General features: G+C 39.6%; 2 protein-coding genes across 2 annotated transcripts in view; both read left to right on the plus strand.

Annotated features, from left to right (window-relative positions):
* LOC122094407 (pyrophosphate--fructose 6-phosphate 1-phosphotransferase subunit beta) overlaps nucleotides 1-6,464 on the plus strand; it is a 7,919-nt gene extending 1,455 nt beyond the window's left edge. The window contains exons 4-16 of the mRNA XM_042665198.1: nucleotides 646-699; nucleotides 809-915; nucleotides 1,148-1,253; nucleotides 1,849-1,912; nucleotides 3,287-3,375; nucleotides 3,999-4,130; nucleotides 4,254-4,424; nucleotides 4,549-4,664; nucleotides 4,926-5,037; nucleotides 5,234-5,318; nucleotides 5,492-5,536; nucleotides 5,720-5,788; nucleotides 6,057-6,464. Coding sequence (XP_042521132.1) covers nucleotides 646-699; nucleotides 809-915; nucleotides 1,148-1,253; nucleotides 1,849-1,912; nucleotides 3,287-3,375; nucleotides 3,999-4,130; nucleotides 4,254-4,424; nucleotides 4,549-4,664; nucleotides 4,926-5,037; nucleotides 5,234-5,318; nucleotides 5,492-5,536; nucleotides 5,720-5,788; nucleotides 6,057-6,133 — 1,227 coding nt within the window. The 3' untranslated portion in view covers nucleotides 6,134-6,464. The remainder of the gene's footprint in view (nucleotides 1-645; nucleotides 700-808; nucleotides 916-1,147; nucleotides 1,254-1,848; nucleotides 1,913-3,286; nucleotides 3,376-3,998; nucleotides 4,131-4,253; nucleotides 4,425-4,548; nucleotides 4,665-4,925; nucleotides 5,038-5,233; nucleotides 5,319-5,491; nucleotides 5,537-5,719; nucleotides 5,789-6,056) is intronic.
* A 3,124-nt stretch (nucleotides 6,465-9,588) lies between these two features.
* Nucleotides 9,589-11,179, plus strand: LOC122093251. Its single transcript, XM_042663537.1, has one exon. It carries the CDS (start codon nucleotides 9,835-9,837, stop codon nucleotides 10,966-10,968), a length of 1,134 nt encoding a protein of 377 aa, XP_042519471.1. The 5' UTR covers nucleotides 9,589-9,834; the 3' UTR covers nucleotides 10,969-11,179.
* The last annotated feature ends 2,451 nt before the right edge of the window (nucleotides 11,180-13,630 follow it).

A 13,630-nucleotide genomic window follows, 5' to 3' on the forward strand; every position in this document is an offset into this window, starting at 1 on the left:
GTGGGGAGGGGGGCGGGGGAAGGGGATAGGGTTTGTGTAAACTACATTTGCAGTGAGGAGGGACTGAATTCAAGTATGCCTGCACATTATATGCATGCATTTATGGCAGTTAAAATTGTGTTAGCAGCATTGAGGATTACCTACTTCAACATAATTGTATGGGGAAAGTTTTGAGTGAAGGATTCACCCATGAATCTAAGGTCATATTTCCACCCCCCCTACCATGTTGGAGGTCAGAAATGTCATTCACTGCTCCCAGGCATCTATCCAAGTGCAATGATGGCCATCGGTGAAGGAATTCCTCTTTCACCGTGGCTTAAGGAAAACTTGGTCCTAATCGTATCACCATGCGGTATGCATGTTTACCTATTTCAAAACAATTTTATCCTCATGCAGTATGCATGTCTAAGCGTTATGTAGCACACGTATTATTTCTTTAATGAATTTCATTTATCACTAGTATTGTATCTTGCTATGTTCTTTGCATCTGAGATCTTCATACAGTAAAATAGATAGAATGCATGTTGTGTTTTTTACATATTCGACATTTATTTTGGAAAATAAAACTTTGCACTGTTTAGAATGAATACTTCTATATATTTTCATCTCAAACCGTTGTAGTTGACTTTGACTTTTTGTAAACAGGGTGGATTTGATATGATCTGTAGTGGAAGGGACAAAATTGAAACTCCAGAGCAGGTACTTTTATTGGGAGGTCTACTTGTTTTACTGTGAAATTTGACCAAGTTGACTCTCACTAGATTCCCAAGGGCTATACTAACTGAATCCAAATGGTTTTGTGTTTCAGTTTAAGCAAGCGGAAGAAACAGCATTGAAACTAGATTTGGATGGGCTTGTTGTTATTGGTGGGGATGACTCAAATACAAATGCCTGCCTTCTCGCTGAAAACTTTAGGTATGATATGAGGCTGGGTTATTGCTGGAATGTTTCAGTTTCGGAAGAGAACATGATCATTTTTTATGAGTAATTTTTCATAATCCATCTGTATGTTGTTGCCGATTAACTTTGGCACGTTCTTTCTTTGAGACTTCTATGTTGCTGTGGTTAGGGTATGGAGTTTCTATTTAGTTATGCAATTGATATGAAGGCGTTGTTGATGCAAGTTTGGTTCTTTGTGAATAATCAGAGCGAAAAATATCAAGACCCGGGTGATTGGATGTCCGAAGACCATTGATGGTGATTTGAAATGCAAGGAGGTCCCGACTAGTTTTGGATTTGATACTGCATGCAAGGTGGTGGTGGTTCAATTTTCACATCTTTAGTTTTTACAGGACCTCTTTAATTATCTTTAATGGTATATGACTTGGAACATTAAGTAAGTACCCAACACATTTTATAGGAGAAGTATTTGTATCCAAATAGCCCATGGTTTCATTTTATAGTGGAAACTTTTTTTTTTTTGGATGAATTTACTAGAAGTTTAAGGAACCACCAAAAACAAAAAGTTCAGTGGTACCCATCTCATAGCATTGTGGTCATTGAAACTTAAAAAATGAGCAAAGTATCTTCATGCAATTTATGTTTTAGTGTTCGTAATTTGTATGTTTCTAGAAACCCCTACTTGGCCCTTATTAGTTTTTACAGCTCCTGCACTAGTGGAGTGAATAATTTCCATTTTCAATTGTCAGCCATTCTGGTTGAGCCTTCAATCTTATGCTTTAGTGACTAATCAGTATTGGCTCAAAGTAACAAAATATATATATATATATATATGGACTCAAACTGATATTGTATTATGAAAGAGTGGCTTAATGTTCCTTTAACATGCATATTGCCAAGTGCAATTGTGCAAAGATTCATTGATGTGCTGATTTCTCTGACATGCAGATATATGCAGAAATGATAGGAAATGTGATGATCGATGCTCGCTCTACTGGGAAATACTACCATTGTAAGATGACTTGTTCTGATATACTCCATAGTGTGGTTTTTGTGGTATACTTTTTCCGTATCTGGTCTTGAGCTGCTTAAATTTTTAAAAAGTTCTGCTAAAGTGGTACCATAATGCTCAATGCTGATTGTGAGAAGGAACCTCTCGTAGATTAAAATGCATACTTAATTATTGGTAAAGTTCATAATAAGCAGTTCAAAGTCTATATATGAGCAGTTTTGTGAGGTTTACTGTGATCCCCACAGCACACACATTTCCAAACCTGTATTGAATCAGGTGCTGAATATACGAAACAAATCAATCCGTTCCCTCCTTGTCTTTTTGACACATGTCTTACTGATATGTGTAATACAGGGGAAAAAAAGGGTGCTGAATATACAGAACAAATCAATCCGTTCTCTCCTTGTCTTTTTTTTTGACACATGTCTCACTGATATGTGTAATACAGGGAAAAGAAAGGCCATTTTACTTCTGTAATTTTTCTGGTTTTAAATAGTACATCTCATCAAATTCTACCATTCATTCACCCCCCCCCCAAAGTTTAATTTCACTGATCAAAGCTATTTTCTTTGGAATGGAGTAATGCTGTCTCTGGTAGGATGGAAAAATAATTGGAAATTGAGTAGATCAGAAACTCATGTAAGATCTGATCAAGACTCAGGTAATCATTAGTTATGCTTCGGAATCTATCCTCTGCTGGGACTTGCTTTAGTGCTCAATAAACTGATCTAGTTTCAATTAACTCATTTTACTGATGCTTCTGCCTAGCTTCCAACAGAAGACTTTTGGGTTCCTCTTAACCTTTTTGGATAAAATGGGATAGAATGTGTTATACTTGAGTGTTAACTTCATTTAAATCCATGTCCCATTCTACTGATTACTTCCTGTTGACATTGTTCCTTATGACTAATGAATTCATTAAGAGATCTTTTCATTATACCTTCTGGTTTAAGTTTCAATTAATATTTTTTTTGAGCTTTGAAAAAAGAAATTGTTGGATTAACGATGTGTAGAAACTTATTTCTATAAAATAGTTCTTTTTGATTTATTGACTTCTTTAGCGTTTGATATGCTTCTTCTATCAAGGCTTCTTCTATTGATGTTTTATTTATTAACTGAAACTTGGGTAGATTGTTTGGATCTCACGAGGATAATTCAGTTTCTAATTTATAAAAGCATGCTTTGGAGAGCTGTTATCTTGCTACTCTTTTACATCTCTCTCTTTTAGACATGTCATTGTTCTGTCAAGAATATTTCTGAAACAAAATTCTCCAGTCCCTTTCACCTGAGAATTCTATATCAATTTGATTATTCATGTGCTCTCTGTGCTTACTTTTCTGTCTCTGGGTGTTATTTATAATTTTCTCTCTGCAGTTGTGAGGCTTATGGGGCGTGCAGCTTCTCACATTACATTGGAATGTGCTCTGCAGACACATCCAAACATTACTATCATTGGAGAAGAGGTATCTCTTGAATCTCCTGATACATATTACTCCTCTTGTTTAAACTCTTAATTACATATCACTTGTGAAACCATTTTGGCCAACCATTTGTAAAGAAGCAATATAAAATGCCCCTTATAGAAAATATATAAACGTCTGACTACATAAAACATTTGAACTGTGGGGTAGTCAATCATGGTATTGACAATGTAAGCTATAGTCTCTGCACTCCTTTCAATTCATCATATGCTGAAGAGATTTTGCTGGGAAAGCCCCTTTCTCCTGTGAAGGGCCAGGAAACACAGATGGAAGATATTCAGTCCTTCCCAAAGCAATGACATGCTAGCATCTATTGCTCTGCTTTGATAGAATCTTTCAACTTATTTTCATTTTATGATGGATAATTCAACCCAAGCTGGCAAGCTTATGTATAATCTGTTGACAGCCCATTAAAAATTTTCTTGCTTTGCAATTCTTTATCTTTTCCTGGGTGGTACTTCCTTAACAATGTGGTCTGACAATATTCATAATTTCTTTTGCTTTCGGCAATTGATCCTTCAAATTTAATCTATTGGATAAACTTAAATTTGAAAACTTCATTGTGAAATTGTACCATTTACACTTCTTTGATGATGCATATGCAGGTTGCTGCCAAAAAACAGACACTGAAAAATGTTACAGACTACATTACAGATGTTATTTGCAAGCGTGCAGGGCTTGGCCATAACTATGGTGTTATACTTATACCAGAAGGCCTAATTGATTTTATTCCCGAGGTATTATTCAAATCATAAACACAGTTCTCCATGGCATGTGCACCTAAGATCTTAATGTGTTGATCGATGCATCTCTTATCCTTCGACATTTTGAGATTGTTGATAGTTATGTGCCCTTTGCAGGTACAACAACTTATTGCAGAGCTGAATGAAATCCTAGCTCATGAGGTTGTTGATGAAGGTGGCCAATGGAGAAAGAAACTTACAGATCAATCTAATCAGCTTTTTGAATTTTTACCAGATGAAATTCAGGAGCAGTTGATGCTTGAAAGAGATCCACACGGAAATGTTCAGGTATCGTCATTTGAATGTGCCCTTTAAGATCTGAACATTTGTTCTTCAGCGTGTTTCAAGTTGTTTGGATATTATCATATCATTTTGAATGTGTGTTTATCTTTTATAAATATTATGCACTCAGGTTGCAAAAATCGAGACAGAAAAAATGCTTATTCAAATGGTTGAAACTGAGTTGAAGCAAAGGAAAAAGAAGGGAGTCTACAAGGGCCAGTTCAAGGGGCAGTCTCACTTTTTTGGGTAACTATCATTTAGGGTTAAAAGTGGTATTTTAACACCCCCTCCTTTTTAAAATTGTAATTTGTGATACTGTAGAGATTTCTTTTGACTGATATGGTCTTGTACTCTTTACCCAAAAAGAAAAAATATGGTCTTATACTGTGGTAATGCTGAGAGTTGGGGATTACCCAATGGGTACAGATATTTGATGGTGTTCTGTAGGAGTAACAGTATATGGAATCTCTATAATTAGTGTTAATTTCCGCCTTCTTCATTTTGTAGTTATGAGGGTAGATGTGGTTTGCCAACGAACTTTGATTCTACATACTGCTATGCACTGGGCTATGGTGCTGGAGCACTCCTCCATTCTGGAAAGACGGGACTCATCTCCTCGGTGTGTGGTTCAATCATGCAAGTTTTATCTCTTAGCCCTTTCCCCTCTCTTGGTCATTCATTTATTTTTGTCATTGCTAGTTCTCTATTTTGATTCATTCAAGCTGTACTATTTTTCTCAATGATTCCACAGGCAAAGCTTTTAAAATTCTGACTATTTATTTATATGTTATTATTATCTTTTGATACATGTTCAGGTGGGGAATTTGAGTGCTCCTGTTGAAAAATGGACTGTTGGGGGGACTGCATTAACTTCATTAATGGATGTGGAGAGGAGACATGGTATATATTTCCTACCCTCTTCATCATATCACAGTTATGCAATCATCTATCTATGGTTCAAATCCACGCTGCAACCTCTTAAATTTCTAAATCCAGATTTAGAATGTTCGGTGGTGGTATAGACCTTGATGACGTCTTATCTATAAAATTCTAAGAGATTGATTTCTTTGCAGGAAAATTCAAGCCTGTGATCAAGAAGGCTATGGTTGAACTTGAAGGTAACAGTCATTTTATTCCAACTTTTTTGCTTCCTTTATTGTTATAAGGTTGAATCTGACATCAATAAAAGTATATAACAGGTTTCAGGTCTGGACCACATCTGTGGCTTTCTTACTGGTGCACATGCATGGTTCTATTCCCACACAGCATTCAAGTTTTATCTAATTATGGAAAAATTTCAGGTGCACCATTCAAAAAATTTGCATCCATGCGGGATGAGTGGGCCATCAAGAATCGATACGTCAGTCCAGGTATGTTATCTAATCTGATGAACTTCTCACTAATTTCCTAGTACTTTTGGGGACGTGCAACTCGGCTGAGTTGGATTCGTTTGTGTTGGGTTGAGTACTTCTTGTAACTAGTTTGTGATCCATTAGATTTACTTATCACTTGTCAGAATAAGTTGAAATCGGAGATTTGCAAGGCTGTTGTCTTGAGTCTTGATGCAAAGTTTATCCGTGAAGACTCACTTTATTGCACTCATTCACTTTATTTTTGCTTTTCTGGTGATTTGTACAGGTCCCATCCAGTTTATTGGCCCTGCAGCAAATGACATCAGTCACACTCTGCTGTTGGAGCTCGGAGCTCAAGCATAGGAATTCTTGAAAATTTAATCAACCAATACGCCCATTTCTGATGTACACGTGGCAACATTAATAAGCTTCCATATTGGATGCCTATGCAAAATTTCTTCAAAAAAAGCAAGGGGTTGGGGTGAATTTTTACATGTATCTCCTTCCACCTTGTGTGCCCACTGCCCTCTTCTTCTTCTTCTTCTTTTTCTGGGTTTTTAGAAGCCCACTGCCATCTTCTTCTTCTTTTTCTGGGTTTTTAGAGTACTCACTGTTGGTTTTCATCTTTACTGAAATAACCCAATTTGACAGCTTAGGTCAACTTTTAAGAAAAAAAATTCCTTTTCAAATCTCATTCAGTTGGTTATTTATTCCTGAAAACATGAAAAGTCTGAGAACCTACCTTTTTTTTTATGTTTGTAATACGTAGGATTAGTCTATTTTGTGAGTGAAAGTGGGGCATCCTTCAGTGAAGACCTTTCTATACACAACGACTTTTTTTTCATCCATCACATGTTCGATGAAAGTGGTGGCTAATCACAAAGCTTTCACATCTTCTATAGTAAATAATTACTTTTTCTTCTAAAGCACTCCCACCCTTACACAGTTGACATGTCTGAATCCGAAAAGAAATGTATCTGTACTTCCAATTTATGCATAACCTTGGCAGAATCTCAAAGAGATTTTATGGGCTTCCATGACTCGTAGAAAACTACATTTTTCATGAATGAACAGATGATTCATGATCTCCCCACCTTTGTCTGGTCGAATCACTTCAATAGTTAAATTGCAGAGTTTGGTTTCTCTTCAAGATAAGATGAACTACTGTGACAATTTTGTAGTTGTGGAATCCCAATCCAAACAGTGTTTAATCCTGGGAATGATTAGCTGGTGCTTGATGCTGGGTAAAAAAAATGATGGATTGGATGAATTTGTTTGCTCCCAAATTCTGTGAGTATTCTAATTTTCTTTGCTAGATGCACCGACTTTCATCTGTTTGGAAATCATCTTATTTATCTTAGGTTCTGATCTTGAATTCTCGTAGGTCTTTTTATGTTTCCTGGTAGATCCTTTCCAGCTTTTGATGTCAGTGTTGGGACTCAAGTAGAACTCACCCCTAAAAACAGGCCCTAAAAGAAAGGGTGCACTCAAGTTCGTATAGGTATTCACATCGGGCTACTTGGATTAGCTGGATCATTGCTTTTGTGTGAAATCCCAACAATCTCTCCTCCACAGGAGAATATGAATTGAAAGCTTTTTCGAGGGATTTTTTTCCAATCTCGGAGATATTCTAGAACTGTCATTCCTTGGCTCTGATGCCACCAATTAGGACTCAAGGTAAATCTCACTTTTAAAAACTAACCTATAAAGAAAAGGTACACCCAAGTCCATATAAGCCTTCACATAGAATTGCTCACATCCCATATGGAACTGTTGCTTTCGTGTGGAATCCCAACAATTAGTCGACTTGTGTTCAAGAATATACACTTTATCAATGAACACATGCCTGAGGAAACTGACATTGGCGGATGAAGAGGGATAAGAAAGTTGATCTGATTAATTTTGGAATTGATTTAGAATAATTAGAGTTAGGTGAATTATTATATGATTAATGTGGTGTCTAGTGTTATGTTAATTCAAGAACTTGGCCACTTACCCCACCAAAGGCTGTGCACAGCATGGGTTCTTTGTTGGTATAGCTGAATTGCTGGGATTTAGATTTGGATTTGAGGTTTCTGTTGCACACGGAATGGAAATTCCTTTGGACCACTCTTTGGTGCTTTCGATTTGACAAACCTTCTTTTCTTTAGCCACCAACCAAAAGACTTTAATCCCAACACCATTACTCCTTGCTTCCTTCTTACCTGTGACTTGTGACCTGTACACCTACATGGTACAATGCATGGAATGGGATAAGATACCTCCTCTTCACACTTATTAGGAAAATGATGTGTAGATGCCACAGATAACCCTTTGAAGTGCCTTAAATTATATGCAATCATCACCAGCTGTAATGTAATTACAATTATATATCGTTTAGGGAAGTGTTTTCTGCGGGGCAGTGCAGTTCATGTACGTGTGCAAGAACCAATAAAAACACACAAGAAAATATTTATAGAGTTGTTATTTTTCATTTCATGTATCTGGGCAAGAAACCTTTTTCCCATGTTATTTCTTATTATAAGAAAGAGTAGGCTATCTCTTGGTTAGGCCATATCTGACCTTTGCCATCCAATAATTAAAAAGAAAGCATCTGAACTTAGAACCAAATGTTCAGATCAGAGCTGATTTCAGATCGGGAAATCAGCTAAAAAACGCCTAAAACTTAATTTATGTATCAATGGATCCGATTCAATTTTTCAATACTTATTTAGATGACCAATATTTTCAATATGGGTAAGATGGGATCCAGCTCCTTTCCTAAGTTCCCATTGCTCAAATGAGTCCATAGTTACCTGGACGAGCGCCATGGTACCAGGTAATGATCTAACGTTTTGAGAGGAGGCGTCAAGAACTGTTAGCATTCGCCCATAAAACCATGGACAAAACCTGGGCGATGGGCGCTCAGGAAAGGAGTCAAATTTGGTAAGATATTACTCCCTAGTCCTGTGAATTGACAAGAAGCACACGGGTATCAATTTGGATAGAATTTTTTTAGTTTCACACAGGGCAAGACAATAATATGATTGTAGGAACCACCTGGCTAGGTAATATTCTTTTTCTCTTATTCGTTACAAAATGTGAAAAATTATATTTAACCTATTTGAAAAAAACATATACTTTATTTTTATCACGTGGAAGACTGATAAGATAATTTCATTAATTGGATATCTAAAAAATAGTGTGGATTAGTCAAACATTAAATTTAAGAACTTAAATTGAATGGAGGGAAAATCTTATTGTAATATTAAATTTCTTTTAAGATTTTTTTTTAATCGAATTATCTAAACCAACTTACACACACCTCGAGTAATCCTTGAAAAGATTAACACTGCAATCTATCACCAAGATCTCCACTTAAAACTCGTTAGCTTTCCTAGTAAAACTCAACAAATTTGTATGAATTAAAAGATGTGTCGAACCTGTTTTGGTAATTGTGTTGATTGATCCTAACGTGACATCAAAAAACGAAGAGTATAAGACAATAGCCATTGCCTAACCGCGAGTGACTTGTTCGCCAGTGGACCATGCTGTATGGCAGCAAGCCAGTGAATGTCCACAGGGACTGCAACTTCTTCCCTGCTAAATTTTTTTTACTGTTTGTCTATTCTATACTATACTACACTGTAGATTAGACGTCAAAGGAGTAATCTTTCCTATTCCTTCTTTTTTTTTTACTCATCTCTGTTTTGTGTCAACCCAATATAAAATTAAGAATCTTAGATTAGATGGGAATATAATGGAAGGAAGTTCCAGAGTTCCAGTTAATAATGCACACCAAAAGCTCTCTTTTCAGTTTTCTCTCTCCTCTGTCTGCACCTGCTTTCTTGGCCTCCTCTCTCTCTCTCTCTCACTCTCACTCTCACAGACAGCTTTAACTACTCATTCCTCCTTTTTTAAATGCCTGTAGGGTCACCTGCATGGAACCATGTGCTGATCTCAGTAAAAGAGAGAAACTTCACACCACCCTCCTTCTTCCCACATCCCATGATCCCACCAACCATCCACAATAGTTCCATAATTCCCTCTCTCTCTCTCTCTCTCATTCTTTGTTCCATTCATCAATGGAGAAACCCATCTTCAATCAAGAAACCCTCACCCCCTCTCCCTCTCCCTCATCAACCTTGCAAGTCATCTCTCCAGGCAGTAGTGGAAGGAGAAGCAGTGCTTCCAACTCATCCGAATTCGAGTTCTGGATGGTTAGGAACCCTTCATTCCCACAACCCCAACTCCTCTCAGCCGACGAATTGTTCGTCGACGGCGTCCTCCTCCCTCTCCACCTCCTCCCACACCATTCTGATCCACCGGACCCAGAAGAACAACACAAAGCCGATACAGAAACTCCTAATCCTGAACCTGAGTCCGAACCCGGACCGGGACCAGAGTCCTCAGCCGTGTTATTGCCCGAGTTAACGACTGGGTTTTCTACATCTAAACGATGGAGGGACATTTTCAAGATAGGAGAGAAGAGAACAACAGCCAGAACGTCCTCCCAAGGCGGCGAAGACAGAGACAAGGCGAAGAAGAAAGAGAGGAAGAGCGGTGGTGGTGGTGGCGGCGGCGGCGGCGGCGCTAGCGGGGCGGAGCTTAACATCAACCTATGGCCATTCTCGCGGAGCCGCTCCTCTGGGAATAGCGTCAACAGGCCGAAGCTGGCCGCTGCGGCGGCGACCCGGAAGGTGAGTAGCGCGCCCTGTTCTCGTAGTAACTCAGCGGGCGAGTCCAAATCGAGGAGATGGCCGAATAGTCCTGGCAGAGTTGGGGTCCATCTCGGAAGGACTAGCCCCGTTTGGCAGATCCGCCGTGGAGGTTCCGGCGTCAGGAGCTCCAACTTGACCGAGCCGGTGGGAGGAGTTCGAAATGTCGATAAGGAAGGGGCTTCCAGGAGTTCCGAGCCTGTGGTTAAGACTGCCGATAAGGGTCGGAAGAAGGAAACAAAAGAGACTCGCCGGAACAAGAATAATGTCGGTGGTGGCGGTGGCGGTGGTTCTAGGACCAGGGTTTTAAACTTGAATGTTCCGATGTGCATCGGGTATCGCCAGCATTTGAGCTGTAGAAGCGACGAGAACGGCACCATTGGTGATGGTAGTGGTGGTGGTGGTGGAAGTGACAGTCAGAGCAGCGGCGCCACCGGTAACAGTGGTAGTGGGAGTAGCCTCTTGAACCTGCGCACCATATTCTCCAAGAAAGTGTACTAAACAGGTACTGGACTACTGGGGTTAATATTAATTATGGTTTTGTTTAGAGGGATTACACTCTTCAACTGTCTTATTTCTTGTGCAACTAAATCTGAATTGCTTCCTTCTGCTTGCTTAGATAGGAATTAGGAAGTGAAGCTGCTCTGCCTCTGTATGTGTTGTGCATTTAACTAACATTAAGAAGGTAGTTGAAGAGTTAATTACTTGTTTAGTCTGATCTTCTCGGTAGTGACTCCATAGATTTTAGATCCTTTCCTGCGTTTCTGCTTTTCAGGGTCACAGTCATTCTATTAATTAGATTGGACCCAGACTTTTTTCACCATTCCTTCATACCACAATTGCTTGCAGAAAAGGGAAATGATTCTGTTCTTACAGTTACCCTTCTAAGGGTGTTGGAGGATTGATTGAAAGAAGGCACAGAGAGAGAGAGAGAGGAGGAGGGACCTCAAGGTCCTCAACCCTGCAGTGGAGTGTAGAGAGCAGAGAGCCAGAGACAAAAAACATTTTTAGGTAAAAAAAATGAGTTTTTAACACAGAATTAGGAAATTCTAGTATTGACACGAAACTTGTTTACCAAACGCAACCTAATTGTATAACGTTGGCTGAAAACTTAATTTAAAATCTGGGCTACCTACTGGTATTTTATACCTTTGTATAATGATTGGAATGAGTGAAAAAGTATACAAAATGTCTTTACTGAAAAAGAAAGGGTACCTAACGTAACTGGGGATGGACATGCTTGCTTGTGTCTGGATCACCTGCCTACCTGTCAGGTTGTAAACCTCTCTCTGTGTACTCTTCTTCATGTATGATTTGGTGACATGTGTTCTTTTATTTTCCATAAATGTCCACCATTAACAAACAAAACTGTGGGCGCCACATGCATGATATCATACATTCATACTCGGAGTTCAGTTCCTCTCCACGTATGTTTACCTGCGCGTACGCTTGGGTGTTAACACCTATCCCTCTTATATATGTACATCCGTAAGTAGATGATACATGAATTATATCACCATCGTCGACTTAAGGGTGGTGAAGTCACAGGTTAAATAGGCCCAATGTTTTTACATGCCCCAACCCAACCCACAACATTTGAGGTCCACTGTTACAAGTTTTCCACTCTTAACAAGTCAAACAAACAGGGTCTAGGGGAAATGGATTCTTTTGGGGTGGGGGGAGTGTGGCCCCTATGCCTAACGTCCTAGATACATGGGGGCAAAATGACCACCCCACCTCCTATGAAATGTAATATGACATCCATGATGATGTTTCCTTATGTGCTTCCATTGACCTTTGTATACGGTAGGAGCCACACTCCTCGATAGGAAACACTTTCCCATTAAATAAATAAATAAGAGATCGATGTGTGGTCGTGTAGCTTGCACCATTGCCTGGCCAATGAGAGTACACACATGAGCATCAACATGGATGGAAAAATAATGAGACTGAGTTCCTTGTCTAGCCGTGTAGCATATGTTGGCATTTTCTTGTGCCTTATCTTTCTTTTCTCCCATGTAGGGGTGTCAATTCCTAAACCGAATCGGTAAAACCGGTCGGACCGAACCGATAACAACCCGGATCGAACCGAACCGAAGCCTTATTGGTTCGGTACGGTTTCGAGTATTGTAACCCCAAAACCAAACCGAACCGCACCGAAAACCGGATGAACCCGAAACCGGCTCAAAACCAGGACCGAAACCGAAACCGAAACCGGTAAGAAACCGAAACACTCCAAAATTCATTAAAAAAATCAAAATTTCCATAGTTTTGTATACATTTGTGTAGAAAATCGAATCCAAACTAGACCAAAAACCAAAACCAACCCAGTTACAAATCGATTTAAGAAACCGAAGTTCAACAATTCATCATTTGGTTGTTTCCTAATGGGTCCATACCGGTTTAAAAAACCGATCCAAACCGAAATGAACCTAATAAATCCAAACCGGTACCAACCCGAACCCAAACCGCACCGAAGCCGACACCGGATCGAAACCGATAAATCCTTAATGGGTTGGTTTCGGTCACTTCCAAAGTCACACCGAAACCGGTGGAACCGGACCGAAACCGCACCAACCAGGACCGTTGACACCCCTACTCCCATGATAGGGGTAGATGTCATTTCATAGGAAGGGAGAGAGAGAGAGAGAGAGATATGCATTAGGGAGGCGCCAACGTGCACTATGCAGCCTAGCTGCGTTCTTTCGATGACTGCTCAGTCTGGTAGAACGATTCTTTCGAGGTGGTCCAATCCTTGTCCTCCTCCATTTGTTGAGTCTCAGTGCCTGCGTGGGCAGTATGTGCTATGCCGTGTTGGGGCGCGTAGTACTTCTCTGAGTCTTTTAAGTTCGTGTCGCAGCCTCAAATGCCTTGCTCTTGTTCTCTCTCAAGCGAGGAGTAATGGATTTTGGTGGCCTCCCACTGAGCTTGGCCACTACTGTACCTGTGGGCTTGTGCCGGCACAAAGAGGACCCCTTGCGAATAAATTGACCACCACACAAAGGATATTCAGAGATGGCTTTGGGACCACCATAAAAGGAGGATAGAACATGGTTTCCAGAGGAAGTAGAGGGATTGGGTTAGACCCACTACCACCACCCCTCTCCTCTTCACTCTTAAGTTTTAACCACACTTAGGGATTGGAACTTCTTTGACACTTGGG

The sequence above is a fragment of the Macadamia integrifolia genome, chromosome 11 (assembly GCF_013358625.1).
Source record: "Macadamia integrifolia cultivar HAES 741 chromosome 11, SCU_Mint_v3, whole genome shotgun sequence".
NCBI classification, from domain to species: domain Eukaryota; kingdom Viridiplantae; phylum Streptophyta; class Magnoliopsida; order Proteales; family Proteaceae; genus Macadamia; species Macadamia integrifolia.

Coding starts and splice junctions, on each gene's coding strand:
- LOC122093251 (XM_042663537.1), top strand. CDS start 9,835: ATGGAGAAACCCATCTTCAATCAAGAAACCCTCACCCCCTCTCCCTCT.